This window comes from Hippopotamus amphibius, chromosome 17, assembly GCF_030028045.1.
Source record: "Hippopotamus amphibius kiboko isolate mHipAmp2 chromosome 17, mHipAmp2.hap2, whole genome shotgun sequence".
Taxonomy (NCBI): Eukaryota; Metazoa; Chordata; class Mammalia; order Artiodactyla; family Hippopotamidae; genus Hippopotamus; species Hippopotamus amphibius.
Window position 1 is genome coordinate 42,340,164 of NC_080202.1, and position 26,435 is coordinate 42,366,598.

General features: G+C 40.5%; 1 protein-coding gene across 1 annotated transcript in view; it reads right to left on the minus strand.

The window, feature by feature from the left end:
* Positions 1–2,402: 2,402 nt before the first annotated feature.
* Positions 2,403–26,435, minus strand: part of LOC130839588 (leucine-rich repeat-containing protein 37B-like) — a 123,831-nt gene continuing 99,798 nt past the window's right edge. The window contains exons 10-19 of the mRNA XM_057713828.1: positions 24,808–24,879; positions 24,221–24,295; positions 13,462–13,580; positions 11,246–11,384; positions 9,583–9,886; positions 9,102–9,206; positions 3,336–3,415; positions 3,026–3,080; positions 2,803–2,945; positions 2,403–2,693 (exon numbers count right to left, since the gene is read on the minus strand). Coding sequence (XP_057569811.1) covers positions 2,660–2,693; positions 2,803–2,945; positions 3,026–3,080; positions 3,336–3,415; positions 9,102–9,206; positions 9,583–9,886; positions 11,246–11,384; positions 13,462–13,580; positions 24,221–24,295; positions 24,808–24,879 — 1,126 coding nt within the window. The 3' untranslated portion in view covers positions 2,403–2,659. The remainder of the gene's footprint in view (positions 2,694–2,802; positions 2,946–3,025; positions 3,081–3,335; positions 3,416–9,101; positions 9,207–9,582; positions 9,887–11,245; positions 11,385–13,461; positions 13,581–24,220; positions 24,296–24,807; positions 24,880–26,435) is intronic.

The window sequence follows — 26,435 nt, forward strand, 5'->3', positions numbered from 1 at the left end:
GAGAAACCACAAGCCTGGAGGCCCTCTCGGTGCAGTACTGTGCCGGTCTGGAAGAGGAGCAGTGTGGTCAGAATGCAGCTGATACTCTTACCCTTCTAATGCAGTCCTTCTTGGTGTCTGTGGTCCAGCGAGGTGCTTCAGCCTCACCACCGTATTCTGGGATTTTCACAAAGGTGTCTTGTCTGTGTATACTTGCAAGTGGGACTTGTGAGGGGAACGGAAGTTGGGGCTGACCTATCTTGGTCACCATTTTGATGCCATCACTTATCTATTCTAATATAAATGCAATTCATAGTAAAGTAGTTATAAATTCAAGTTAAAGAAAAATGAAATAAAATACAAATTGGTCCATATCATTCCTGAACTTATAACCTGTCAAAGACGTCACATAACCTAGTATTTAGATAAATCTAAGCTTCCTACAGTAGCTTGCAAATTCCTCAATGATCTGAGCTCAGCCTGCCTCTCTTGAACTCCTCTCCCTAATCTGTACTTCATTCTTCTTTGGTGCTAAACTGCCTCTAGTTCTGCATACATTGTACCTAGATTTTTTTCTTCACATTTCTCAGCCTCTCTTCGGTGTAGAAGACTCTTTCTATCTCCCTTTCCCTTAGTTGAATTCTGATATTTTAACTCTCTCAGGCACTACACGCTCCAGGATGCATTCATTTAACAACCTAGTCTGAACCAGTGGCTCCTGTTCGAGCTAGGGCACAAATAGCTGACAGCAGTACCTGAAGTAAGTGTTACCAGACAGCTGACCAACACCAATGATCGAAAAACACTGGAAAAAGTACTTTTCCCCTGTGCAAACTCTAATATACAAGACATCTTTTTTAAAATATAGAGATCAGCTAAATCCTTGAAATCCAGAGGTTTAATATAAGTCTGGGTAAAATTATGACATCAATGGAATTTCCCTGGAATTTCCCATCAGTATACATCCTTTGTATGTTTGAGCTCTTGACATTGATTACACGTCTGAACTGGCGCTTTTCCTCAGCGCTAATGGAAAAGTTGATCTGAATAAGGTGATGGATGGAGTGAAAGCTGTTACAGGTGAGTGAGAAGTTAGTATAAGCCTAGGAGCCTACTTTTTATAGTAATTGTATTTTTCTTCATGCCTTAATTGTATGATAATTCTATCATTTGACCTCCTATTTAATGTTCTTATATCCCGGAATATTTTCTGATATGTGTTTTCCACTAATATATTTCATTTCTCTTACTTTGAGGCAGCCACAATCTACAGTAAAAGGTGAAGTTAATCTTTGGAAAAGGCCCTGGGAATTTTCCAAAGGAAAGATGATAGGTTATACATGTTGATAGAATTATTAGGATAAGCCATATACAGTTTGCTAATTGGCAAGAGGGATATAATACCCATTTCTTGTCATTGTCACTCTGAATGTGTTAGTCCAGGCCCTCCAAGAAAGCAGAAGCTGAAGCAGGATGAAACATGCATAGACACTGTTAGGAGAAATGCCTGTGTAAGAGAAATAGGGAGGAAACCCGAGAGGCTGTCAGGCTGCAATGCAAATCCGACACCAAGTGAAGGAGAGAGGAAGAAAAGGTTGGGTGGAAGCATCCTATACTGCCATGCAATCTAAAGAAGGTCTAGCAAGGCCTTCCAGGAATCCTGTGGTCAAAGTCAGCCAACCCCTATCCCCTAGGAACAGGCCCCCCTGAGTGCAGTATTTCCATTGCACTCAATCACTGGTCAGGAGAAGCCTGTGGGAGGCATTGCCTTAGCACAAAAACAGGGATGAATTTCAAAGCAGTGCCCGGGGCCCTTGGTCAATGGGCTGAGACAGGTGACTGAGCCTCAGTCACGCCACGGGCCCAGCCATCTCTGGGGAGGGGCTGCTCCTTCCCAGCACGTTATATCTAATCCTTCCATTTGACACGTGAAAATTCTACCTGATGTGCTCGATGTTCAGAAGCCGTTTCTGGGGCCTACTGGAAAAGCTTATGTGTGCAACTCACTCATGGGCATCTCATTTGATTCTCAAATAGCCCTACAAGGGAATTTCCATTGTAAAGATGAAGAAACAAAAAAATAGGTAACTAATAAGGACCTAGTGTAGGCACAGGGAACTGTACTCAATACTCTGTAATGACCTATACAGGAAAAGAATCTAAAATTCAGTGAAGGGACTTCCCTGGTGGAGCAGTGGTTAAGAATCCACCTGCCAATGCAGGGGACACATGTTTGAGCCCTGGTCATGGAGCTTCCTACATGCCGTGAAGCAGCTAAACCTGTGCGCGACAACTACTGAGCCTGTGCTCTAGAGTCCATGAGCCACAACTACTGAGCCCATGTGTCACAACTACTGAAGCCGACCTGCCTAGAGCTCATGCTCCACAACAAGAGAAGCCACCGCGATGAGAAGCCCGTGCACTGAAATGAAGACTAGCCCCTGCTCAATACAACTAGAGAAAGCCCGCGTGCAGCAATGAAGACCCAACACAGCCAATAAATAAATAAATGTATTTTTTTTTAAATGAGAAAAAGAAGCATTTGACAAGTGATGCTGAGAAGCCAATCCTGGAAAATGAAATGTGCAGGTGGCCTGAGGCAGGACGGGGCTCACACTGCCGCGGTCTCGTGTGCGGCCTCACTTTCCACACCCGTCTCCCCAGCAGCCGAATCTGCAGCCTAAACGTCCTCTGCTGGGGTTCTGCTGCCTTCCCTGAGATAAGAAGAATAATGCCAAGGCTTTTACTCTCAAAAGGAACAATTACACTTTTCATTATTTCCCCATTTTAGACGAGAATTTTAACTTGTCCCCTCTCATCTACCCCGCATCCTTCTGGAAAATCTCATCCTCATCAGAAGACTCCTGGTCGTGTAGCTTCTGTGCCATGTTTTTCTTGCGTGTGGCATTGAGCGGTCTATACGTATCCCTAAGCCAAAGTGGCCGCCTTCTCCAGTGAAAGCCCTCCTAGAACACAGAAAGGGAAATATTAACTCTGCATCCCCCTGCTTTCTCCGGCCACAGTACGTTACCCTCCTCAAAGTTACCTGACTCTCGCCTTCCCTTGAGCTTCTCTTTCGCAGAAGAAAGGGAAAAAAGCCCCTTGGAGGAAAACACACACAGTCAGTGTTACATTTCCCACCTCTCTCACCTGTGTTACCTCTGGGCTTCTCAGGACTAAATGGGCGCCTGAGTCCAGAATCACAACGAGCAGAATCACCACAGACCTGGGAGCTTGAAAAGCATCCCCTGCGTGCTGGCCTCACAGACGTTCTCAGTGTCTGGCCCCCAGGGTCTCGGGGGACCTTTGCATGTGGCTTAGCGTGGAGGACAGGCAGGATGTTCAGCCCCACTCACCTTTTGTGGCCCTTGGGCAGTTGCCCTGTTTCTTCCTCTCCCTGTGCTGCTGCTGCTGCTGCTGCCCTGTGAGCATGAATCTGTTGTGAAAGAAAACATGACCATGATTGTCCATTACCACTATTTCCACAGCCTCATTCACTCCTTTTTATTTTAAGTCCTGTCGACCCAGTGAGATAACTTCTGTAAGCACAGGAATTCTATCCTGTTTAGTAATCCTTTGACTCTCCCACAGTACTTTACTCCGGGTCTTGCATGCAGATGCCAATACATTTTATGGACTGTTTTAGATAATGTTCAACAGATAATTCCTAAGAAAAACTCTTAGAAGCAGGAAAAGAAAAGAAAAGTATGTACCAGAAACCCAAGCTTTGTTTTAAAGTCAAGAACAAGAGTAGGATGCCTATCATTCCTGCTCTTACTCATCACTGTGGAGGAGGCCCTAATCAGTAGCATAAGAAAATTGAAGTATTGGAAAGGAAGAGACAAACAGATTTGCATATGAAATGATGGATCTGAAAAGACCAAAAGAATCAAGTGAAGTTTTATGGGGAGTAATATGAGAGTTCAGTAAGATGGCTGCATACAAAATCAAGAGATCAACATATAAGCCTCAACAGCTTTCCCATATAACACAGATAAGTAACTAAAAAGTAGAAGGACGATCCCATTTACTATATGAATAAAAATGCATAAAGTGCCGAGGAAGAAACTTAACCTATGTTAAGCACTATGTGATGACAACATTAAAACTTTTCTGTTTTAATGTGTAAGGCCTATGTGATGAAACATTCAAACCTTTCTGAAGGACATTAAGAAGAAATACATACATGGCATGAGACACCATCTTCCTAGAATGTTATAAAGAGGTCAGTTCTCCTCCAATTAACCTACAAATTCAATGCAATCCATTTATATCCAGGATAATTTTAAAACAAAACCTGGCCAGCTGACATTTGGTAGAGTATATATGCAAGCCCAGTTATGATACGGATGAGAGAGAAGACCAAAGAGCAGGACCTTTCCCCACCGGATACAAAATATGTTACAAAGCAACTGGAGTTAAGCAGTGCGATATTGGTACTGGTCCAGGAAAAGATAACTGCATCAACAGAATAGAGTCCAGATAAAGACAGTAGTTTAGACCAGGGAAGAAGGAATGAACCATTCAGTGAAAGATTTGAAAACAACTGGATCTTCCTGTAGAGGAAGAGAGATCCCCTCTCTCAACCACACTAAAAATCAAATACAATGAATGCTAGACAGATTACAAAAGATCTTGAAGAATATAATAGAGATTATGTTTATGTCATGAGGTGTCACCGGCCTGGCTGACAAAACCTGCGCCACGTGAGCCATGAGGAGAGGACGGGCAGCTATGGTGGCAGACTCAACACAGCTCCTCCTCTTCTTCACAGCCCTTGCCCCCGTCTCCCCTGGACTGTGTGTCCTCTTCCTGTTGATTTTTGAAACTCGTAGGAGTTCCCTGGCGGTCCAGTGGCTAGAACTCAGCGTTTTCACTGCTGTGGCCCGGGTTCAGTCCCTGATCAGGGAACTAAGATCCCACAATCTGTTCAGTGTGGCCCCAAATCCCCTCATGAACAAAGCAACAAAACCCAAAAAATCTCTTTATAGTAAATAAATATTGGCTTTCACTGAATTTCAATGTTTCAAATCCTTCCAGTGCTTTTGTCTCTAAGGAGACAGAAGAGCAGAGTAGGGAGCACAGGCTTTGCAGTCAGGTGAAACTGGCTTCTGCTCTTGGTTTGGCCACTGGGGCCTTACATTGATCTCCTTCATCTATGAAAGAGGGAAAGTAACACCATCCTCACAGGACTGTGGGGATTAAATCAGACAGTATATGCAAAATTCTCCATCTTACTCTTGACATGAATCAGTGCTAAGTTGGTGTCACAGACAAGGTGGTCAATCTATCAAAGGTTCTGCTCCTGCCATCAGGCTCTGAAGGCTTTTCCCCACCATAATATTATAAAAATATTGTGTTTATTTTCTTCTAATACTTTTTTTTTTTGCTACTTTGGGTCTTCACTGATGTGAGCAGACTTTCTCTAGTTGCAGCGAGCAGGGGCTACTCTTTGCTACTTTGCGCTGGCTTCTCATTGTGGAGGCTTCTCTCTTTTTGTGGAGCACAGGCTCTAGGCATGTCAGCTTCAGTAGCTGCAGCACATGGGCTCAGTAGTTGCGGAATGCGGGCCTTAGACCTTTCAGGCTTCAGTTGTTGCATTGTGTGGGCTCAGTAGTTGTGGCTCACAGGCTCTAGAGCGCAGGCTCAGTAGTTGTGGCACACGGGGTTACCTGCTCTGCGGCATGCGGAATCTTCCTGGCCCAGGGATCCAACCCATGTCCCCTGCATTGGCAGGTGGATTCCTATCCACTGCGGCACCAGGGAAGTCCCTCTTTTAATACTTTTGTTTTTCCTACATCTGCATCTTTATTCCTGCCCTGCCACTGGGTTCACCAGTACCATTTTTTAAGATTCCATATATATGAGTTAGCATACGGTATTTATTTTTCTTTCTGGCTTACTTCACTCTGTATGACAGAGTCTAGGTCCATCCACCTCACTACAAATAACTCAATCTCATTCCTTTTTATGGCTGAGTCGTATTCTATTGCATATATGTGCCACATCTTCTTTATCCATTCATCTTGTTGAAGGGCATTTATGTTGCTTCCATGTCCTGGGCTATTGTAAATAGTGCTGCCATGAACCCTGTGGCACTCTTCTAATACTGTTATGTGGTCTTCTCTCACATTTATGGAAATAGGTTAATTTTAGGTGAGAAATAGGGATCTGCTATTATTTCCCACCCCCCCACCCCCCAACGAGGTAGGCAGCTACTCTATTACCATTTGTTCGTTTTCTTCCACTCATTTGAGTATTGAAACATGACATTTCAGAAGTCTTCACAACACATGGGTCTATTGCTGGACTCTCTGTGCTACTTCAAATAAATATTTGGTTGCATTGTTCCTCACTGTGGAACTGACATAACGCCTCAAATCTCTTCCATGGAACTTCCATAGGAAAAACACTGCATGGCCCCTGTCCTCAAAAAGTTTATTGTGTATGTGGGGAGAGGAAATCATGGTTAGGACTCCTTGCTTTCACTGCTGAGAGTGCAGGTTCAATCCTTAGTTGGGGAACTGAGATTCCACAAGCCAAAAAAAACCCAAAACAAATGCAAGGTTAAACTACACAGAAGCTAAAAAGAATAAAAAGGGGACTTTATACAAATTCTAAAAAAGCAAAAGTCCATATGCCACCTGGAGATGTAGAGGGTAGTCTGGGCCATGGCCAATGACTAGCAAGCTGACCCCATGCTAGTCCCCAGCCTCCTGGGCTCAGGAATCATGCTCTTCTCACCAAGAGAGAACCCACCTCTTCCTAGTGTGGCAGTCTCCCCTTATCAATATCACAGGACTGATCAAAAATCAGAATGCCGAATTCTCACTTCATAATGAGAAGTACATGTTCTACAGACAGGGCATGTGTGTCTACACAATCAGAGAATTACCTTCTCTAGAGACAGACAAGGCCTCCGTGGCATACGAAAGCACAATCACACAATCGGAAGGCTACTTGGTGAGAACAGGATTAGAATGAAAGGAATCAGCTGAATCCTGCGTATACTGGAAAGGCCTGGGGTAGCTGGATCCGTCCATCTCCTCAACTGGCACAGCCTGGCGACTGGGCCGGACCCTCCAGTTACGCTGCCTAAGGTGCCATCTCTACTCTCGGGCAATGTGAGGATGGGCACCACCCGTGTTGGGCTCGCCTCACCTTTTCTATGCTTTCACTGCTGACCAGCCCTCCTGCAGACAGACACGTTTCTCTTTAGCAGTTCATACGTCATGTCAGGTTTTATTCAAGTCTGATAGGCCAGGGAGCCATTGGTCCTCACACATCTCTGCTCTGTCCATGCTGTGCTGACCCTGGTGTTTCTCTCTTGGGGAACCACCTCTTAAAAACCTGTTTACCACTTTTGTGAGTTCTGAGGGGAGGGGACTGCTTTGCTATGGCCCCTAAGAAATGGTGACAAACCTCACAGGACTAGGGTCAGGAGAGCTGGAGTATTCAGGGAAGGCTGTACAAAGAAAGATGAACTTGAGTTGGCTTTTGAGAGGTTCATAGGACTTCCACAGGCAAAGCAAAATAAAGGATTTTCGATGGGCAGAGGCACAGACAAACGTAGGAATGGGTATGGTGTAACTAGCATATAGTGAGCTGCTTAGGCTGGAATGGAGGGCAGCCACGACAGTAGAAAAGGCAAATAAAGTAGGTTGGATTGGTAGGGCAGAATCAAGATTGGCAGCTGTTGAAAATCACTCTTTTGATGCGGTTAGCAAGTGCCTGTTGGGAAAAGTAATAACTCATTATGTAAGTGAACAGAAGGTAAGCAGGCTGGCTCCAGGGACAGGCTACCGTAAATAGGACATACTTTGGGGAGCCTGCTGCTGGATGTTCCTTGCAATGTTGTAATGGAACCCAGCTACACAAGCCTAACACACCAGAGAAGAAAGCTGCTAAGTAAATCTAAAGAGTTGACAAGACCACACTTTTATCTTTTAACCATGTGCTTTCAGCCCTGCCAGGGGGACCGATAGCTCCCTGAGGGTGGAGATTATATACCTCTCATCACTTTAGCCAACAAGGAAAGAAAGCAATGGTAGAATGAGAGTGACTGGGGAGGACATCAAATCAACATAGCTTTTTGAGTTGAAGGAATTTTACTATCATGTCAACTCTGGCCTTCTTATCAACTCAACTTGTCAAAATAGTCTAATGGCTTGGTATTAGGATCCAATTCCAGAAAGATCTCCCGGGAGAGGAGTTCCTTTAAAGATCCTGGGGGAGCTTCCCTGGTGGCCCAGTGAAGAAGAACCCGCCTGATACTGCAGGGGACACGGGTTCAATCCCTCGTTCCCTGCTCCAGGAAGATCCCACATGCTGCGGAGCAACTATGCACGTGTGCCACAACTAATGAGCCGGTGCGCCTAGAGCCCGTGCTCTGCAACAAGAGAAGCCTGTGCAACGAGAAGCCTGCGCACCGCAGTGAAGATGCAACGCAGATGCCCCACCCCCTGCAAGAAAAAATAAATCCTGGGAATATACTTTTAAGTAAAACAACAAACTGTATCTCAGTCCTAGCGACTGAAGAGAACGATCAAGTGAGAATCAGGTGGAAAGGCGGCTTTGATTTTCAGTTTGTGGGTTCTGAATATGAAATTTTTTTTTTGTAACTTTCTGAAATGGTTTAGGAAAACGATTTACTGCTTCTACATACCTACATAGAGATATAGAGGGAAACAGAGAGGATATAAAGAACATGGACAAAATATTAAAAATTGGGGACTTCCTAGGTGGCGCAATGGTTAAGAATCCACCTGCCAATGCAGGAGACACGGGTTTGATGCCTACCCCAGGAAGATACCATGTGCTATGGAGCAACTAAGCCCATGCTCCACAATGATTGAGCCCATGTGCCACAACTGCTGAAGCCCACATGCCTAGAGCCTGTGCTATGTAACAAGAGAAACGACAGCAACGAGCAGCCTGCGTACCACAATGAAGAGTAGTCCACACTCGCCACAACTAGAGAAAGCCTGTGTGCAGCAACGAATACCTAACACAGGCAATAAATAAATAATAAATAAATAAATATAAATAAATAAATGAAAAAATTGGTGAGTCTGCGCAAAGGATATGCAGGAATCTGAATCTGAATTAATTATTGTCCTTACCTGAATGAGACAGAAAATGATAATGAAAGTCATCACTGCTCCAGTTACACATATTGCCAGGATGAGTTTCTTGTTATAGTTGTATCCTGGGACTTCTTTTGTGAGCTAAAATAATAAATAACATTTTTTTAAAACAAGAAGATTGAAAAGATGAAAGCGAACTATCCTTAAATTACTATAAAACTCAATCCTTTCAGGCCAGACGCTTCTAGAAGAACAAGCCAAATTTAATGGTATTCATCTTCTCATTAGCATTTTCTTCTACCATTTATTTATCTGTGTGTTATGTCCTCTTCTCGTCTACCCTAGGAGTAGTGGCACATTCTCTACATGAGCCAAGGGGGAGATCACTGTCTTAGCCAGGTTCATGGCTGAAACAAGATACAGACTAGGAGCCCCTGGGATTCCTGCTTGGGCACTTTAATGGCACGTCCTACACTGAGTACACGTGCAGCTCCCGTGTTTCAGGGCTCATCCTCACCTCACTGGGCTCCTGCTCCTTCTGTTCACCCTGGGCTCCTGCGCTCTCACTGATATAGTTCTCGGTTTTCCACGGGTCCGTATCCCATTCTGCCTTCGATGCCTTTACTTGTTGCTGCTCACTGAGGAGCTTCATCAGGAGGCCTGTGCTGGAGATGAGCTTGGCACAGGCCAGCTGCACGTGGGTCTCCGAGCAGTCCATTTTCAAAGTCCGGGTAACATGAGAAATGAGCCCTCTCACATTATTGTTGGGGATGAGGGATGATAGCTGCTGGTTTAGCTGAGCTTCAAATTGATCACCCGGGGATGTGAGTGCTGGGAACGTGGAGCCTGGGGGCTTAGAGGATAATTCAGTGCCCACGCTGTGGTCCTCCCACTGTGCTTCGTTGGTGTGTTGAACAGTTGGGATAAAGTTGTCTGCAGCAACAGCAGAATGTGCCGTGGGGACACTCTTATGGGCAGTGATTCCAGGGCCGGTTCCTCCTGGCAGAATAGAGTTTGTAATTTCTTCAAAGACATTTTGTGCAGTATTGCTTTCTGGAGTAGGCTTCTCTGTAGAAGGGTCTGCAAGAGAAAATAATTCTGGAAAAGGATTTTCTTGAGAAGTCAGTTCTCCTGAAGATGAAAAAGCCTCTCTTGGAGGGGAATTTATGAGGCTTCTCACTGCGGAGAAAGGACGCCTCACAAGCATCATTCTACTGGGAGAACCTTTCTCTGTGAACTTTCCACGCAATTCGGCTTTGGGTCTTCTCTGGACCAGACCAGACTGAATTTTATGGAAGATGTATTTTTTCCCGGAATGTGAGATTAGTTGAGAAGTCTTCAGATTTATAACTCTAGCATATGCATCTTCTAAAACAGCAATAGTGGAGGGTAAGTCTTTTGATTTCTTTTTAACCTGAGATGGGGAGTTTGGAGGGATGGAGCCAGAAAGCCTGCCCCTTGAATACTGTTTCAGGAAAGAAGAGGCTGCTGCCTTATCTTCCTTTATGAATGCAGGCTCTGTGGTGAAGGAGTTTCCCACTAACTCCTGGGGCCTCTGCACCATGTGAAGCTGTTCCAGCTCTACTGGGGATGGGCTCGTGAGACTTCTTTCTCTGGCAGTGTTCTCCACAAATGGCTGGGCATTCTGTTTCCTCCTGACGCTCTCATCTCCCACTGCTTTGAAGTGCCTTTTCTTTATGCCCCTTGGGTCCTTGAGGATGCTGTTCCCTCTCAGCAGCCTTTCCCCTACACTCTCAGTCTTTGCTAGGCTGTTTTCCTGTGGTTCGGCAGTTTCCAATTTCTTTTGAAAGATTTGGTGCTTCAATTTGGGACCTAAAAGTTTGGAATGTATGAGCATGGCAGTTTTTTCTTTCTTTTTAATCTCATCACTTTGTTCTTGAATTTCTGCATCTAACAAATTTTCCAGAAAATAGAGTTTCCTCAATTTATTTTTATCAGGTGAATTGTTGGGTATAGGGTTGATGGAAGGGTTCCTTATATTGTTTTTCAAATGGCCCAGCAGCGTATCTGCATCTTGTACATTTGGAAAAAGAAGCTGAATGACTGGTAATAATGTTGATTCCACATCTCGTAGATTTCCCTCTGAGAAATAAGGCAGTATGTAGTTTAGTGCACCGATAACATCACTTTCAGCATTTGAGTCCAGCTGCTCATTCATGAAGGTTGACAAGCTGACAGCACTTTGGTCTGAGGATGCCCTCTCTGGCTCAATAGTCAGCTCGGTGCTGTTGTTCTTCTTCCGGGCTTGTAACACCTTCATGAACGATCCTTCTGCATTCCCTAGAGATGCTTCTTCATCTGTCAAAAAAGAAGAGACTGGTTTTGATAACTGAAGACGGTTGGGACAGCTTTTTGTCAGTTCACAGACATGTATCCCATCCAATAGATTAGGAATCAGTCAACATCTGAGGGCCACTTAGGAGAAAAGGAAACCCAAACTTAAGACTATGATTGGCAACCACAAAAGGTGAAAAAAGTATCTTTTGAAGAAGTGGCTATCTACTGGGAAAATTCCAAAGCATGAAATATAGTAACTGTATTTAGGATTACTCCACTGGTGGACAGAGGCCAACTGCCCAGGACTCAAGAAAAGCCAAGACTGGAAGACAAATATTCCCCTACTCAGCTGGGTGCTCTGCAGATCTGCTGTGACTCTCCACGTTCACATACCCCATCCTGTCCTGCCTCAGATGCAGAGGAGTGTGAGGTTCCTCTCTCCACCTCTTCAGTGTGCTTGTGTTCCTGCTGCTTTCACAGATGACTGTGACAACAGCTGCTGCTAACAGGTCTTCATCATGACAAGCCCTTTTCCACCCACCCACTGAAGCCTTTGCTCAGTCCCTGCTTCTGTATGTCCCAGCCCCCATAACAGAAGGCTCTATATAGAAAAACACACTATGTCTACCCTGGCTCTTTGCTAAAATGTGGGCAGGGACCTGAGGTATAACTTAAGAGATTTCCCAGAGTCTATGCCAATGTGGAATGGTCAACAAATCAATGCAGTAAAACTTGAGATCCTAAAATGCAGAAGGGAAAAAGCAACTTCAGTCAGATGCCTACTTTGCTTTCATTTCATTTCACTTCTAATATTGCCAGCTTTACTTGGGAACCATGCAAAGCTTCTGACTGTGTGAAGGTAATGTGTACCATTGTGTAGCTGGGCTTCTCATCCAAAAGGATTAAAAATATATTTGGTGGTGATGGTGAGGGTCAAAGAAGCAGTGGAGAGTCATGAGAAAGGAGGAACATGGGCTTGCAGAGAGCCCCACACTGGGGACAGGAGATCTGGGAACACGGGTCATAGCACTTAACACCTCTGCTCTCGTTGTTCCTCACCTGTAAAAGGAGATTAAAAATGCCTTTTCTGCCCACTTTGGGCGAGAAAGGAGTAATATAATTGGTAAAAAAAAAAGTTGTTTGGGGGAATTCCATGGCTGTCTAATGGTTAGGACCTGGCACTTTCACTGCTGTGGCCCGGGTTCAATCCCTGGTAGGGGAACTAACATCCTGCAAGCTGTGTAGTGTGGCCGCCCCCAAAACACCTGTCTTGAAAAATCTGCAATATAGTCTTTACTAAGTAGCAAAGTGTTGTTACTTATGATGTGCTCTAGATCATTGAAAGAGAGCTGTATTCAAGGTATCTGGGCATGAAAGCACATTTTGGAAGTCATCAAGTTAGTGCCAATAAATCTAATACATAGAAAAATAGCTGAAAGCACCTGAGTGTTTTGTGGATAGAAAAGCTTGAGATTCAGAGCTAGTCGAGAGCTGGACAGTGTAAGCATAAGTTCAGAGCTGGACAGCTCTCCCATCCATTAGGAGGGCTAGGTAGCTGCTTCTGCTTATGGAACCAGAAACTCTCAGGCCCCAAATAGGACATAAAACAGCATCACTTATACTCTTTCATGAAATTGCAAAAACAAACCAAATAAACAAAAATATATTTACACCTGGCTTATAAGACAAAGGGTACTCGAGACCTAATGTATATAAAATCAGTTTACAAACTGTGATGCACTATATATGAATGAGTTCTCATTTGCAGAGAGCACAGTTTAGGATATGTGGCCATTAATGTTAATTCCCTTCCCCCTTCCATTCCTTTTTCTTGTTCCTGTATGTACACAAATCACTTACATTCTTAAACTAACACCGTAACTGAGCTATTATTAGCTTAATAATGTAACCAAGAATACGATTTTTAGCAAGGGAGTAGTTCTTAGAATCTTAGGGAGCTGGAACTCTGAATTACTGAAGAAAAATAATGTAATTACATCATTAATTTTAAAATGTATCCTCATTTAGTAAAAATAAAATTTTAAAAATTAAATTAAATTAAACATAGAAAAATTATCATCAGGCAATTGAGGCTCACCACAAGGTGCGGCATTTGTCAGGCATTCACCATCGCAACGCAGCTTGACTGTCTTACAGACAACTTCAACTGTATTTTTAAATTGGCAGAGGCAGCAGGCCATGCGGCTGGGTAAGATCCTATACATGGAAACACAGATAATTAAATTTGTGGTAAAGCAGTTACTTGAGTAGGTAGGAGAGGCAGGCCAAGGCCACCACAGACCAGTGCCAAAAGGAGTTCTTGGGGCATCTGGACTGGAGAATTGGAGAGGGACCGGTTGTCCAATTGCTGCTCTTGACTAGTGCAAAGAAATATAGAGGAGGAGAGAGGTGCCCAACAGAAGGATTAGGATGGCAGTAGGTATGGTATGCCTAGAAAAAAGGGAACAGGGATTAGAATTGGGTGACATTGATCCGTAGTTTAATTCAGAAGTATCTCCTTCCATCCTGAAAGCCTCACTTTGGGTTGAGAGTACACAGGAAGAAGGCAGACTTCTAAGAAGAGTCTGAATGAGTCCCCACCTTCTGGAGTCCCTTTCTCAATTCCTATTTGTGAGTAGTAAATATATCAGAAAGTATTCTAGGAACAAAAAATCATTGTGTGGTGAAACAATAACAGAGATCACACTGGCCAAATCTGGACAACTGGAACATTCTAAAGAATAACATTATCATTACAATAAGGTATAATGCAATTAATTTAAAGAAGAGCACGAGTCCATAATAACACTCAAAAGGAAAAGAAGGGGAGCTCTTCTTTATAGAAGAATGTCAGCTAATAAATGCAGAAGGAATGACAGAATTAAGAAAGTGTCATTTTGCAACTACCAGTGTAATAATTGATTCAGAGAAGGATTATCACTGATGCCCAGCTGGGTGAAGTTGTTTGAAAGTAGGATCTTCACTGATCCCAAAGTATCACCCCACATATTATTTATCAATTACCAAGAGGAAAAATAACTTTACAATGGAGAGATATGGAAGATACCACCTGAACCAAGTGATCAAACTTAGCAGTGGGCCACCTGAAGTGTTGAAGTAGGAAGGACACATCGCCTATGTAGTATTCTTTCCCACAATGTTTCCTTTGGATCTATTGAGGAAACACAAATCCAGACTGTGGGGCAATTTATAAGACAAGTGGCTTAGGCTCTTCAAAAATGCCAATGTCATAAAAGACCAAAAAGAAGAAATAGCAGGGAAATATCTAGATTAATGGAATCAGAGACATGACCTGCAATGCCTAATCTTTGATTGGACCCTGTATCAAAACAAAACAGACTTAAAGAATGTTATTGGCTTCTGGCCAAGATGAAGTAACAAGCACCAGTTTAACCTCCCGCCTGAAAGTGTGAAAATATGGCACAAAATATAGGAAACAAGTTTTCAAGAACCTGGACCTCAGGCAATAAAGTTCCATGATCTCCAAGAGATGGGAAATAAAGCGATCCCTAAGACTGCCCTGGCTTACTTCTTATACTTTTATTTATTTTTATTTACTTTTTATTTGGGGCTGCGTTTAGGTCTTTGTCGCTGTGCGGGCTATTCTCTAGTTGTGGCAAGGACGGGCTACTCGTTGTTGAAGTGCGGGGCTTCTCATTATGGTGGCTTTTCTTGTTGTGGAACATGGGTTCTAGGTGCACGGGCTTCAGTAGTTGTGGAGCACAGGTTCAGTTGCTCCGCGGCAAGTAGGATCTTCCCTGATCAGGGCTCAAACCTGTGTCCCCTGCACTGGCAGGCGGATTCTTAACCACTGTGCCATCGGGGAAGTCCAGCTTAGCTTCCTTCTTTAGGAGAGTTTCCAGGTCATGGTACAGGGGAAAGAAGCCCAGGCAAAGACTGACGGACTCCCTGACCGAGGAAATGGAGCTGAGAGTCTGGGAGAACCAAGGTGACTAGAGTTCACAAAGCAAAGTACTGGAGACAAAAGAAGTGGACAAAGAACTCTCGAGATATGCAGAGGGATCTCTTGAGTACTCAACAAAGTATTGGTCAGTGCATCCATGTGAGGAATTCCTTGATGCCAGGAGAAGAACCATATGAAAGGATTAATAATAAGAATAACTGGATCTCACACCAGGTTGGGAATAGTACCTGTTCCTACAAGTCAGACTGGAAAACCTCATGATACTCAGAAAGCACTTGCCTCAGTAGCTGCAAATAATGAGCGCTACACTAAAGGCTACTTGGAGTCCTGCCCAACAGATCTTAAAAGCTAGACCTCAAAGAATAAAATTGTTTTGAATAACCTAATTTCACCCGAAACAAAGCCCAAGCATTTTATAGGGATATAAAAATATATAGCACACAATCAACTAAAATTCACAATATCTGGGATCATATGAAAAATTACCAAGCACGCAAAGAAGCAGGAAAATATGACCCCTATTGAGGAGAAAAGGCAATCAATCAAAACGAACCCATAATCTCTACAGATGTTACATTTCACAAAACAGAACATTTAAAAAGTTATTATCTATGAAAAACAGTTACTATAACTGTACTTCATATGTTAAAAAACCCAGACTAAAGAGACATGGAAGATGTAAAGCAGACCGAAATTGAGCTTCTAGAGATTGAAAACAATGTCTAAATGCAAAAGACACTGGATGAGGTTAATGACAGATTAGACAGTGCAGAAGACAGGGTTAGTGAACATTAAGGCATAGCAATAGGAAGTATCCAAAATGATGCACAGAGAGTAATGAAACAGAACACCAACAAAAATGAATAGAGCATCAGTGAGTTGTGCAACGATTTCAAGTGGTCTAATATATGTGTACTTAGAGTCCATGAAGGAGAGGAGAAATACAAAAATTTGAAGAAATAATAGGCAAAAATTTCCCATATTGGTAAACAGTATAAACCCACAAAGTCAAGAAGATCAATGGACTTTAAGCATAAGAAACATGGACAAAACTACACCAAGGTACAAATAATACTCAAATTACTGAAAACCAGCAAGAAACAAACAAATTTAAAAGCAGACAGAGGAAAAAACTATACACTACATACAGAGGAACAAAGATAACAATGACAGCAGACTTCTTGTTGGAAACAATGTAAACGAGAACTCAGTGGGATAACATCTTTAAAGCAGTGAATTGAATTCTATCAAGCTGGAATGCTATACCCAGATCTTTCAAAACAAAAGCGAAATAAAGACTATCTCAGACATACAAAAGCTGAAAGAATTAATCACTGGTAGACTTCCACTCTAAGAAATGCTCAAAGAAGTACTTTTAAGCAGAAGGAAAAATAATAACATTGAAATATGGATGTACAAAAGAATAAAAGCACTGGAATTGGGATTTCCCTGGTGGCACAGTCCTTAAGAATCCACCTGCCAATGCAGAGGACACGAGTTTGATCCATGGTCCAGGAAGATGCCACATGCTGTGGAGCAACTAAGCCCATGTGCCATAACTACTAAGCCTGCTCTCTAAAGCCTGCAGGGCACAATTAATGAGCCTGCATACCACAACTACTGAAGCCTGTGCACCTGGAGCCTGTGCTGCACAACAAGAGAAACCACTGCAGTTAGAAACCTGCCCACTGCAATGAAGAGCATTCTCCACTGGCCACAACTAGAGAAAGTCCATGTGCAGCAATGAAGACCCACTGCAGCAAATAAAAATAAAAAATAAACTAACTAAATAAAAAATTTTAAAAAAGAACCCTGGAATTGGTAATGACATAGGTAAATATATGTCTTTTCTTTTATCTTTTTTTTTCTTTTGAGACTTGAACCCATTGTCTTTTCTTTTTCTTAAAGAGAACTTTATTATTTTTTGGCTGTATTGGATCTTTGTTGGCAGTGCGAGGCCTTCTCAGTGTGGTGCCTTCTCTTGTTGCAGAGCACAGGCTCTAGGGCGTGGGCCTCAGTAGTTGCGGCCCACGGGCTCTAGAGCACAGACTCAGTAGTTGTGGCACATGGGCATAGTTCCTCCACAGCATCTATGCTCCACAGGGATCCTCCTGGACCAGGGATGGAACCTGTGTGCCCTGCATTGGCAGCCAAATTCTTAACCATTGCATCACCAGGGAAGTCCCTATAAGTTTTTTCTTATTATTTAAATCTCTTTAAAAGATAATTCATCATTTAAACAAAAAACCATAATATAGTGTGCTGTTTATGACATAAGTAAAAGCAAAAGATATGAAAAAAATAGCACAAAGTCCCGGAGGGGAGAAATGGAAGTACACTATTGTAAGGCTCCTATATTACTCAGAAACTGTATATCATTTGAGGATAGACTGTGATAAGTTAAAGATGGACACTATAAACCATAAAGCAGCCACTAAAATAACAAAATCTGAGTTATAACCAATTAGCAAAGGAAATAAAATAAAATAATAAAATGTACTCAATCCAAAAGCAGGAAGAAAAGGGAAAAAGGAATAAGGCATAGATGAGACAAATAGAAAACAAATGGCAAGACAGTAGATTTAAATGTAATCATATCAAAAATTGCAGTAAATGTAAATGATCTAATCACCCTAATTAGAAGAGCTGTCACACTAGATAAAAAAGCAAAAGCCAAATATATATCTTCAATAGGAAAATAACAGGTTAACAGGATAGAAAAAACTATTCTATGCTAATACTAATCAAAAGAAAGCTGGAGTGGGATATATTAGTTTAAGAGAAATCAATGTCAAAGCAAAGAATATTACCAAGGATAGCGAGTGTTATTTCATGATGATAGAAAGGTCAATTAATGAAGAAGACATAATCTAAAAAATTGTCCACCTGATAATGCAGCTTCAAAATTTATGAAGGAAAAGTGAGAGTGGCATGGAGAAACAAAAAAAATCTACAATTATAGTTAGGGAGTTCAATGTTCCTCTCTCACAACTGATAGAACAAGTAGGTAAAATATCAGTAAGGATGAGAAGACTTGAACAACACTATCAACCCACTTGACCTAATTGACATTTATAGAACACTCCACCCAAATCAGCAGTATACATATTTTGTATTAAGTGAACACATAACATTTACCAAAATAGATCATATTCTTGTCTATTCCCAGAATTTATTGGCTATAAAACAAGTCTCAATGAATTTAAAAGGATTTTAGTCATTCAGTATATGTCCCTGACCACAAAGGAATAAAATTAGAAATTAACAAATCCAAAAAATCTCCAAATATTTGGAAACTAAACAACACACTTCTAAGTAACTTTATGGTCAAAGAAGAAATCAAGATGGAAATCAGAAACTATTTTGAACTGATTGAAACTGAAAACATAATATGTCAACATGTGGGATGTTGCTAATGCCAACCTCAGCTTCCTCACCTTCCACCTTCAACTAGAAAAAGGAGAGCGAATTAATCACAGAGTAAGAGAAGAAAGAACACAATAAACATCAAAGTAGAAATGAGTAAAATGGCAAAGAAAAAAATACTACAGATATTAAGAGGATAATAAGAGAATATCACAGGATTCCTTATACCAATAAATTCAAGATGAAATGGACAAATTCTTTGAAAGACATGCACTGCTGAAGTTTCCTCAAAAATAAAGATGTGACTTAAACAGCACTGTTAATGAAATTGGATGTGCAGTTTAAAACCTTCGGACAAAGAAAGCTTCAAGTCCATGTGGCTTAACTGATGAATTCTACCAGACATTTAAGGAATAAAATAATGCCAATTCTACACAACCTCTACCAGAAAGTTGAAGAGAAGAGAATACTTCCCAACTCATTTATAAGGCCAACTTTCACCATATCAAAATTAGACAATGACATTATAAGAACACAAAAGTATACACCAATATCTCTCATGAACACAGAGGTGAACATTCTTAACAAAATTTTAGCATATCAAATCCCATAATATACACAAAGATAATATATCATGACCAAGTGGGGTTTATCTCAAGAATGTAAGGTTGGTTTAATATTTGAAAATCAATTTACCCAAGTTAATACACTAAACAAGAAAAATCACATAATCGTTGCAACAGGTATAGGGAAAATATGACAAAATCTAACATCCATTCCTGATTAAAGCAAAAAACAGCCCTCAGTAGACTGGCAATGGAAGGAGACTACCTCAACTTGATAAATGACTTCTACAGAAAACCTAACATCATATTTAATGGTGAAAGGCAAAGTGCTTTCTCTCCAAGACCAGGACAAAGGCAAGGATGACTGCTCTCATTACTTCGATTTGATATTGCACTGAAGGTTCTAGCCACTGCAACAGGGCAACAAAAAGAAAAGAGATATTCAGAATGGAAAGGAAGAAGTAAAACTATCTTTATTTGCAGATAACATGATTATGTAGAAAACCTGACAGAATCTACAAAAATGCTACTGGAACTTTATCAAGTCTGCAGGGTACAAGATCAACATACAAAAAGATTAATTTGTCTCAACAAACAATCAGAGATTAAAGTTTTAAAATACCACTTATAATAGCACCAAACATACATAATATTTAGGATAAATCTGACAAAAGATGTAAAAGACTTGCACACTGGAAACTGGAAAATAGTGCTGGGGGCAATTAAGGAAGGCCTAATTAAATGGAGATATGATGTATTTATGGATCTGAAGATTCAATATTGTTAAAACGTCAGTTCTCCCCAAATTGATTTATAGACCAAAATTCCAGTAGGCTTTTCTACAGAAATTGAAAAGCTAATTCTAAAATTCATATGGAAATAAAATTTAGAATAATGAAAACAACTTTGAAACAGAACAAACTTGAAGAACTAATACTACCTGATTTCAAGGCTTATGAAGCTACACTTTGAAGACACTGTGATATTAGTGTAAAGATAGACAAAAAGATGAAAGGGACACATAGAAAGATCCGAAGTAGAGCAATGTGGACAACTAACTTTCAGGTTCAAAGGCATTTAAGTATAGAAACGACAGTCTTTTCAACACATGATGGTGGAACAACTGAATATCCACAAGGGGGAAAAAAATGAACTTCAATCCACACCATGTACAGAAATGAACTCAAGATCTAAATGTAAAGCCTAAAACTATAAAATTTCTAGAAGAAAACAGGAGAAAAATTTTATGACTTTGAGTTAGGCAAGATTTCTTAGATATAAGGCCAAATGCATAATCAATAAATGAAAAAAATGGATAAATTAGACATCATCAAAATAGAGAATTTCTGCCCTGCAAAAGACTCTCCTGAGACAAAGAAAAGATGAGTCCCAGAATGGGAGAAAATACCAACTGACATACTGGATAAAGAACTAGTTTCAAGAATATATAAAGACCCCTCAAAACTCCAGAAAAAATATAGACAAAAGATTTAAAGATATACAGATGGAAAATAAGCATATGGGAAAATGTCTGACATGATGAATCATCAGGGATGCAACAGTGAGATACCACTACACACCTATTAAACTGCCTAAAATCAAAAATACTGAGCATAGCAAGAACTGGCCAAAATGTAAAGAAAATGCATACACTCTCATATACTGCTGGTAGAGGTGTAAAATGATCAAACCACTGTGGAAAATAGGTTCCTTTAAAAGTTTCTTTAAAAGCTTAAGCATAGGGCTTCCCAGTGCCACAATGGTTAAGAATCCTGTGCAGGGGACACAGGATACATCCCTGGGCCAGGAAGATCCCACATGCCGCACAGCAACTAAGCCCATGCACTACAACGACTGAGCCTGCATGCCACAACTACTGAAGCCCACGCACCTACAGCCTGGGCTGCACAACAAGAGAAGCCACCGCACTGAGAAGTCCTCGCACTGCAAAGACGAGTAACCCCCATTCACCGCAACTAGGGAAAGCCCATGCACAGGAACAAAGACCCAACACAGCCAAAAAAAAAACAAAACATAAATTAAAGAACAAAACAAACAAACAAAAAGACTTAAGCATACTCCTACCAATGATCCAGCCATTCTACTGGCAGGTATTTACCCTAGAGAAATGGAAGTGTACATCCATACAAAGACTTGTACACAAACATTCATAGCAACTTTATCTGTAACAGACAAAAACTGAAACAACTCAAATGTCCATCCATGGTGAATAGATAAACAGTGGTATATCCCTATAATGGAATACTATTCAGCAAGAAAAAGAAATGAATATTGACATATGCAACAATAGGGATGAACCTTAAAATAATCATGCTGAGTTAGAAGCCAGTTAGAAAGAGTATACACTGTATGATTCCATTTATATAGAATTCTAGAAAATGCAAACAGAAAGCAGATCAATGGTTGCATGGGGGTTGGGAAGGGCAAGGAATGATGGGAAAGAAGAATTCCAAAGAGATATCAAGCAACATTTTGAGGTGATGAACATTTTGACTTTGGTGATGCCTTCATGGTGTGTGTGTGTGTGTGTCTGTGTGTGTGTGTGTGTGTGTGTCTGTGTGTGTGTCAACACAGATTACTGTATGTCAATTACACCTCAAAGAGCTGTTAAAATATTATATAATAGAGACAATTGGGGAAATCTGCATAGCAACTCTTTATGAGGTCATATTATTGTGTAGGAATTTAATTTCTTCACTACTGTGTATTAACAGTAGTGTAGCTATATAGGGAAATAATTTTGAACACCCAGAGAGGAAGGCATCGAGCTGACAAGAGAGGGATCGAGATTGTGGCAGGTGCTGTGGGACGCTGAGGAAGATGAGGCTAGAGCAGTGACCAACAGATTTGACAGTGTGGTGACGACAGTCACTTGTCCACTGACCTGACAAAGATGGTTGGAACAGACTGCTAAACGTAGGGCCCTTTCCCCATACTAATCTCATGCAATCCCCTCAACTAGTCTTGTCATAACAGGAGGTTTCTATTAGCTTGCCATATTGGAGGGGGCATGGCACAATTTAAGGTGCTGTCAGTTGTGTAATAAATTGTCACGACAGGGCCCTACAAAAATAGTTTTTTAAAATGTAAAAAAATGAAATTTGACCCTTCCCACACACCATATATGAAAATTAACTCCAAATGAATCATAGGCCTAAATGTAACTATACAACTTCTGGAAGAAAACAGGAGAAAATCTTTGTGATTCTGGATTAGACAATGGGTCTCAGACAAAGGTTTCTTAGATAAGACACAAAAAAGCACAAACCGTATAAGAAAAATTGCTAAGGGACTTCCCTGGTGGTGCAGTGGTTAAGACTCTAACCTCCCAATGCAGGGGGCCCGGATTTGATCCCTGATCATGGAACTAGATCCCACATACATGTAGCAACTAAGAGTTCACAGGCCCCAACTAAGAAGCCCGTGACCCACAACTAGGATCCCCCGAGCTGCGACTAAGGAGTCCACCTGCCACCACTAAGACCCAGTAAAACCAAATAAATAAATAAATATTAAAAAAAAAAAGAAAAATTGCTAACTTAGAATTCATCAAAATTGTAAAACTTCTGGTCTTCTGAGACACATTAATACAATGAAGGTAAGTTACAATCTGGGAGAAGAAATTTATTAAACACGTATCTTAAAGGACTTTTTCCATTGCTTTATATATAAAGCACACTTAAAACAATATAAATAGCCAATTAAAAATGGAGTTGAATAGACACTTCACTTAAAAAGATATTTGCACATGAATAGACATTCAACATCATCAGCTATTAGAGAAAAGCAAGTGAAAACCACAATGAGATGCAACTACACACCTCCGAGAAAGGCTAAACTTTGTTTAAAAACAAATACAAGATATATATATATATATATATATACTACCAACTGTAAAATAGTCAGTGGGAAGTTGTTGTATAACAAAGGGAGTCCAACTCGAGGATGGAAGATGCCTTAGAGGACTGGGGCAGGGAGGGTGGGGGGGACTCGAGGGGGGGTGTCAAGGAAGGGAGGGAATATGGGGATATGTGTATAAAAACAGTTGATTGAACCTGGTGTATCCCCCCAAAAAAAATTAAAAAATAAAAATAAATAAATAAAATAAAAAAAAAAAAAAACAAATACAAGGATCAGATGAAGACATGGAGCAGCTGCAACTCTCACAGAGGGCTGGTGGGAAAGCAAAATGGCACAGCCACTTGAGAAAACAGTGTAGCCGTTTCTAAAGAAGTTAAATATGCACTTAGCATGTGATGAAGCAACCCACCCTTAGGGATTTTACACCAAAGAAATGAAAACATGTTCACACACATGAGTGTTTTTAGAGGCTTTGTTCATAACAGCCAAAAAAACGAGAAAAACTCAAATGTTCATGAAATGATGAATGTGTAAACAACCTGTATATCCACACAACTAGACTACTACTCAGCAGTAGAAAGGAATGAACTACTGACAGCTGCAACAACATAGATGACTCTCCAAAGAGACTGGCTACGTGAAAGGAGCCAAAAAGAAAAGGCCACATACCAAATGATTTCATTAATAAGATATTCTGGAAAAGACAAAGCTACATGGACAGAAATCAGACGGGTGGTTGCCAGGGGCTGGTAGTGGGAGGAGGTTGGCTTGACTGCAAAGGGACATGAGGGGTCTTTGGGAGTGCACAAGTTTTCTATATCTCAGATGTGGTGGTGGCTACAGAACTATACGTTTGTCAAAACACATCAAACTGTATATTTAGAAACAGTGAATTTCATTCAATGAAAATTATACGAGGGTGAGTCAAAATTTATCCACACTCCTCCAGTTATGTTAAAACTTCTATAAATTCTACAGCCAGAGTACAGATAATTTTTGACTCACCCTCGTACGTAAAGAAATCTGACTTAAGAAAATAATGAAAAAAAGCCTATAAAAACAATTGAATGAAAATAAATGTAAGAAAACCAACTTACAGTTTCTCCAATTCAAGGTTCATCATCAGGATGCTTTCAACTGTTGTAAGTGACACGTGTGTTCTTCCCATGTCTCTGAAGGAGAAGCCCAAACATGCAATGATATAAACCGAAAGACAAAAATTCTAAACTCAAAAAGATACTTAACATGTGATTCCTTCAATTCTGGCTTCTTATTTGCCATAGCTGATAATTCCAAACAGCTCTTAGGGAAGAAATTTAAGTTTGCATCATCATATTAATGACCTTGGTGCTGAATAGTACAATTTTGTTTTATTATCCTAATTTTTTGTTTTCAATTGCATCTACCTCTTTTGATCACTCTTTTTTTTTGCTTTCTGGGATAAACAATAGTCCTGCATGCATCTACATGTTCCATATCTATATGTGCTCTTCAACACTGTTCGCTTCCTCTGCTGGCTGTCTGACGCATATATATTCTTTCTTAATCCTTTTCTTTGCCAATAACTCTTCTTTCAATAACCCAGTTAAAATTTAAATTATGGCTTTTTAGCCAAAATACTCAATCTGACGAAAGTAAAAAAGAACAGAAATTACCTCATGAGCCATGAAACTGCAATACTTACAAATATTTTAACGCTGGCAATTTAAAAAGGTAAGAATCTTCAACTGTTGTCAAAGGATTACGATTGAGAATTCTGGAAAATGGGATGGAATTAAAATTATTGGCATTTTCAATTACTTCCATGAAAGTTTGCATTCTTTTTTTTTTTTTTTTTGGTATGGAACTTGAAGGTAAAAAAAAAAATCATTTTCTGTCTTTACCTATGAATCACCCTTAGAATCCGTAAAGCATCCTTGCTTTGGGAACTACCCAGGTCTCTAGATGATAAAGTGGAGAAGAGAAACAGAAAAACACAATAGGAAAAAAGTGGATAGCAAAGAACAAATATGCCAAGGAACTTTTCAGGTCAAAAATCCTAGAAGTGACTATGCTGCTAGGAAGCCCTTGCTCTGTAAGAAATACTATTTCTAGTGTCTTTTATAATTCAAGGTGGTTTTTTTTTTCATATCTAGAAATTTTTTTAAATTTCATGGTTTAAACTACCCAGTTAAAGACAAAAAGAGGACCAATTCCTTCATTCTGAAGCCAAAGAAGACATAAATCCAAAAGGAACTGGTGAAAGCCATACTGCCATCATGGAGTCCCATGTGTATCCTTGTATCAGAGCCTTTGTTCCTGTGTATGTAATCACCTGCTTACTTGTCAGTCTCCTAGGTTATCAGCATCTTGAGAGCAGGGACCACACTTCATTTTCATTGTTATCCCTGTGCCTGACATAGTGCCTATTCTTTACTAGGTATTTAATAAATGGTTGTTGAATAAATAAATAACATTTTGTTTATACATCAATAAATGAACAAATTCATTTTGGGGAACAAATTTTTATTCCAAAATGCTGCAATCGATTTTCTAAGACACATAGGGGGAAAAAAAAAGAACCAAAAGAAACAGGAAGAAAGAAAACAAAATCTGCCTTTAGGCTAATTCTACTCAAGAAATATTAGCATATTTTGGTAGACTATTATAAAGATAATTATCACAACTAATATCTTTTGGGTTGCCAGGCATGTGTGATCAGCATTTCACATTTAATCTTCACAGTAACCTTATGTGATAGATATATTACCCCATTTAACAGTTAAGGAAACTGAGGGACTGAGAAATTATATAACTTGTCCTAAGTCATCAAGCTAAGAAGCAGAGCTGGAATTTGAACTCAGTTCTGACTCTAAAGCCTGTGTTTAACCTGTATTTAAAAAAAGGGGCGAAAAAAAAAAAAGGCAGGGGGATAAAATATCTGTTATTTTAACCTTAATTTTGAGAGCAATAAATACAGAAATACATTTTCAAACTTCATCTGCCCATGTGGGAGAGCATCTATGAGAATTCTATTTTCTCTTTTTATTTCTTTTCCTGAATCATCTCCCATGATAAATATTAATTAGCCTATGCTCACTGAGACTTTAGAGATTTTTTAAAATGTTGCAGGCAAATCAGTAAAAATGATGGAGTAAGGACATCTGAAAATTCATCCCTCCCTAAAAGCAACGACAACAACAAAACTGGCAAAAATAGGTCAGAATCAACTTTTTCTGAACTCGGGCAATTTAACCAATGGGCTTGCAGCAAACGGCAAGGGGGACAACTTATTCAAGGAAAATGAATGAATTTCTATAAGAACAATGAGAT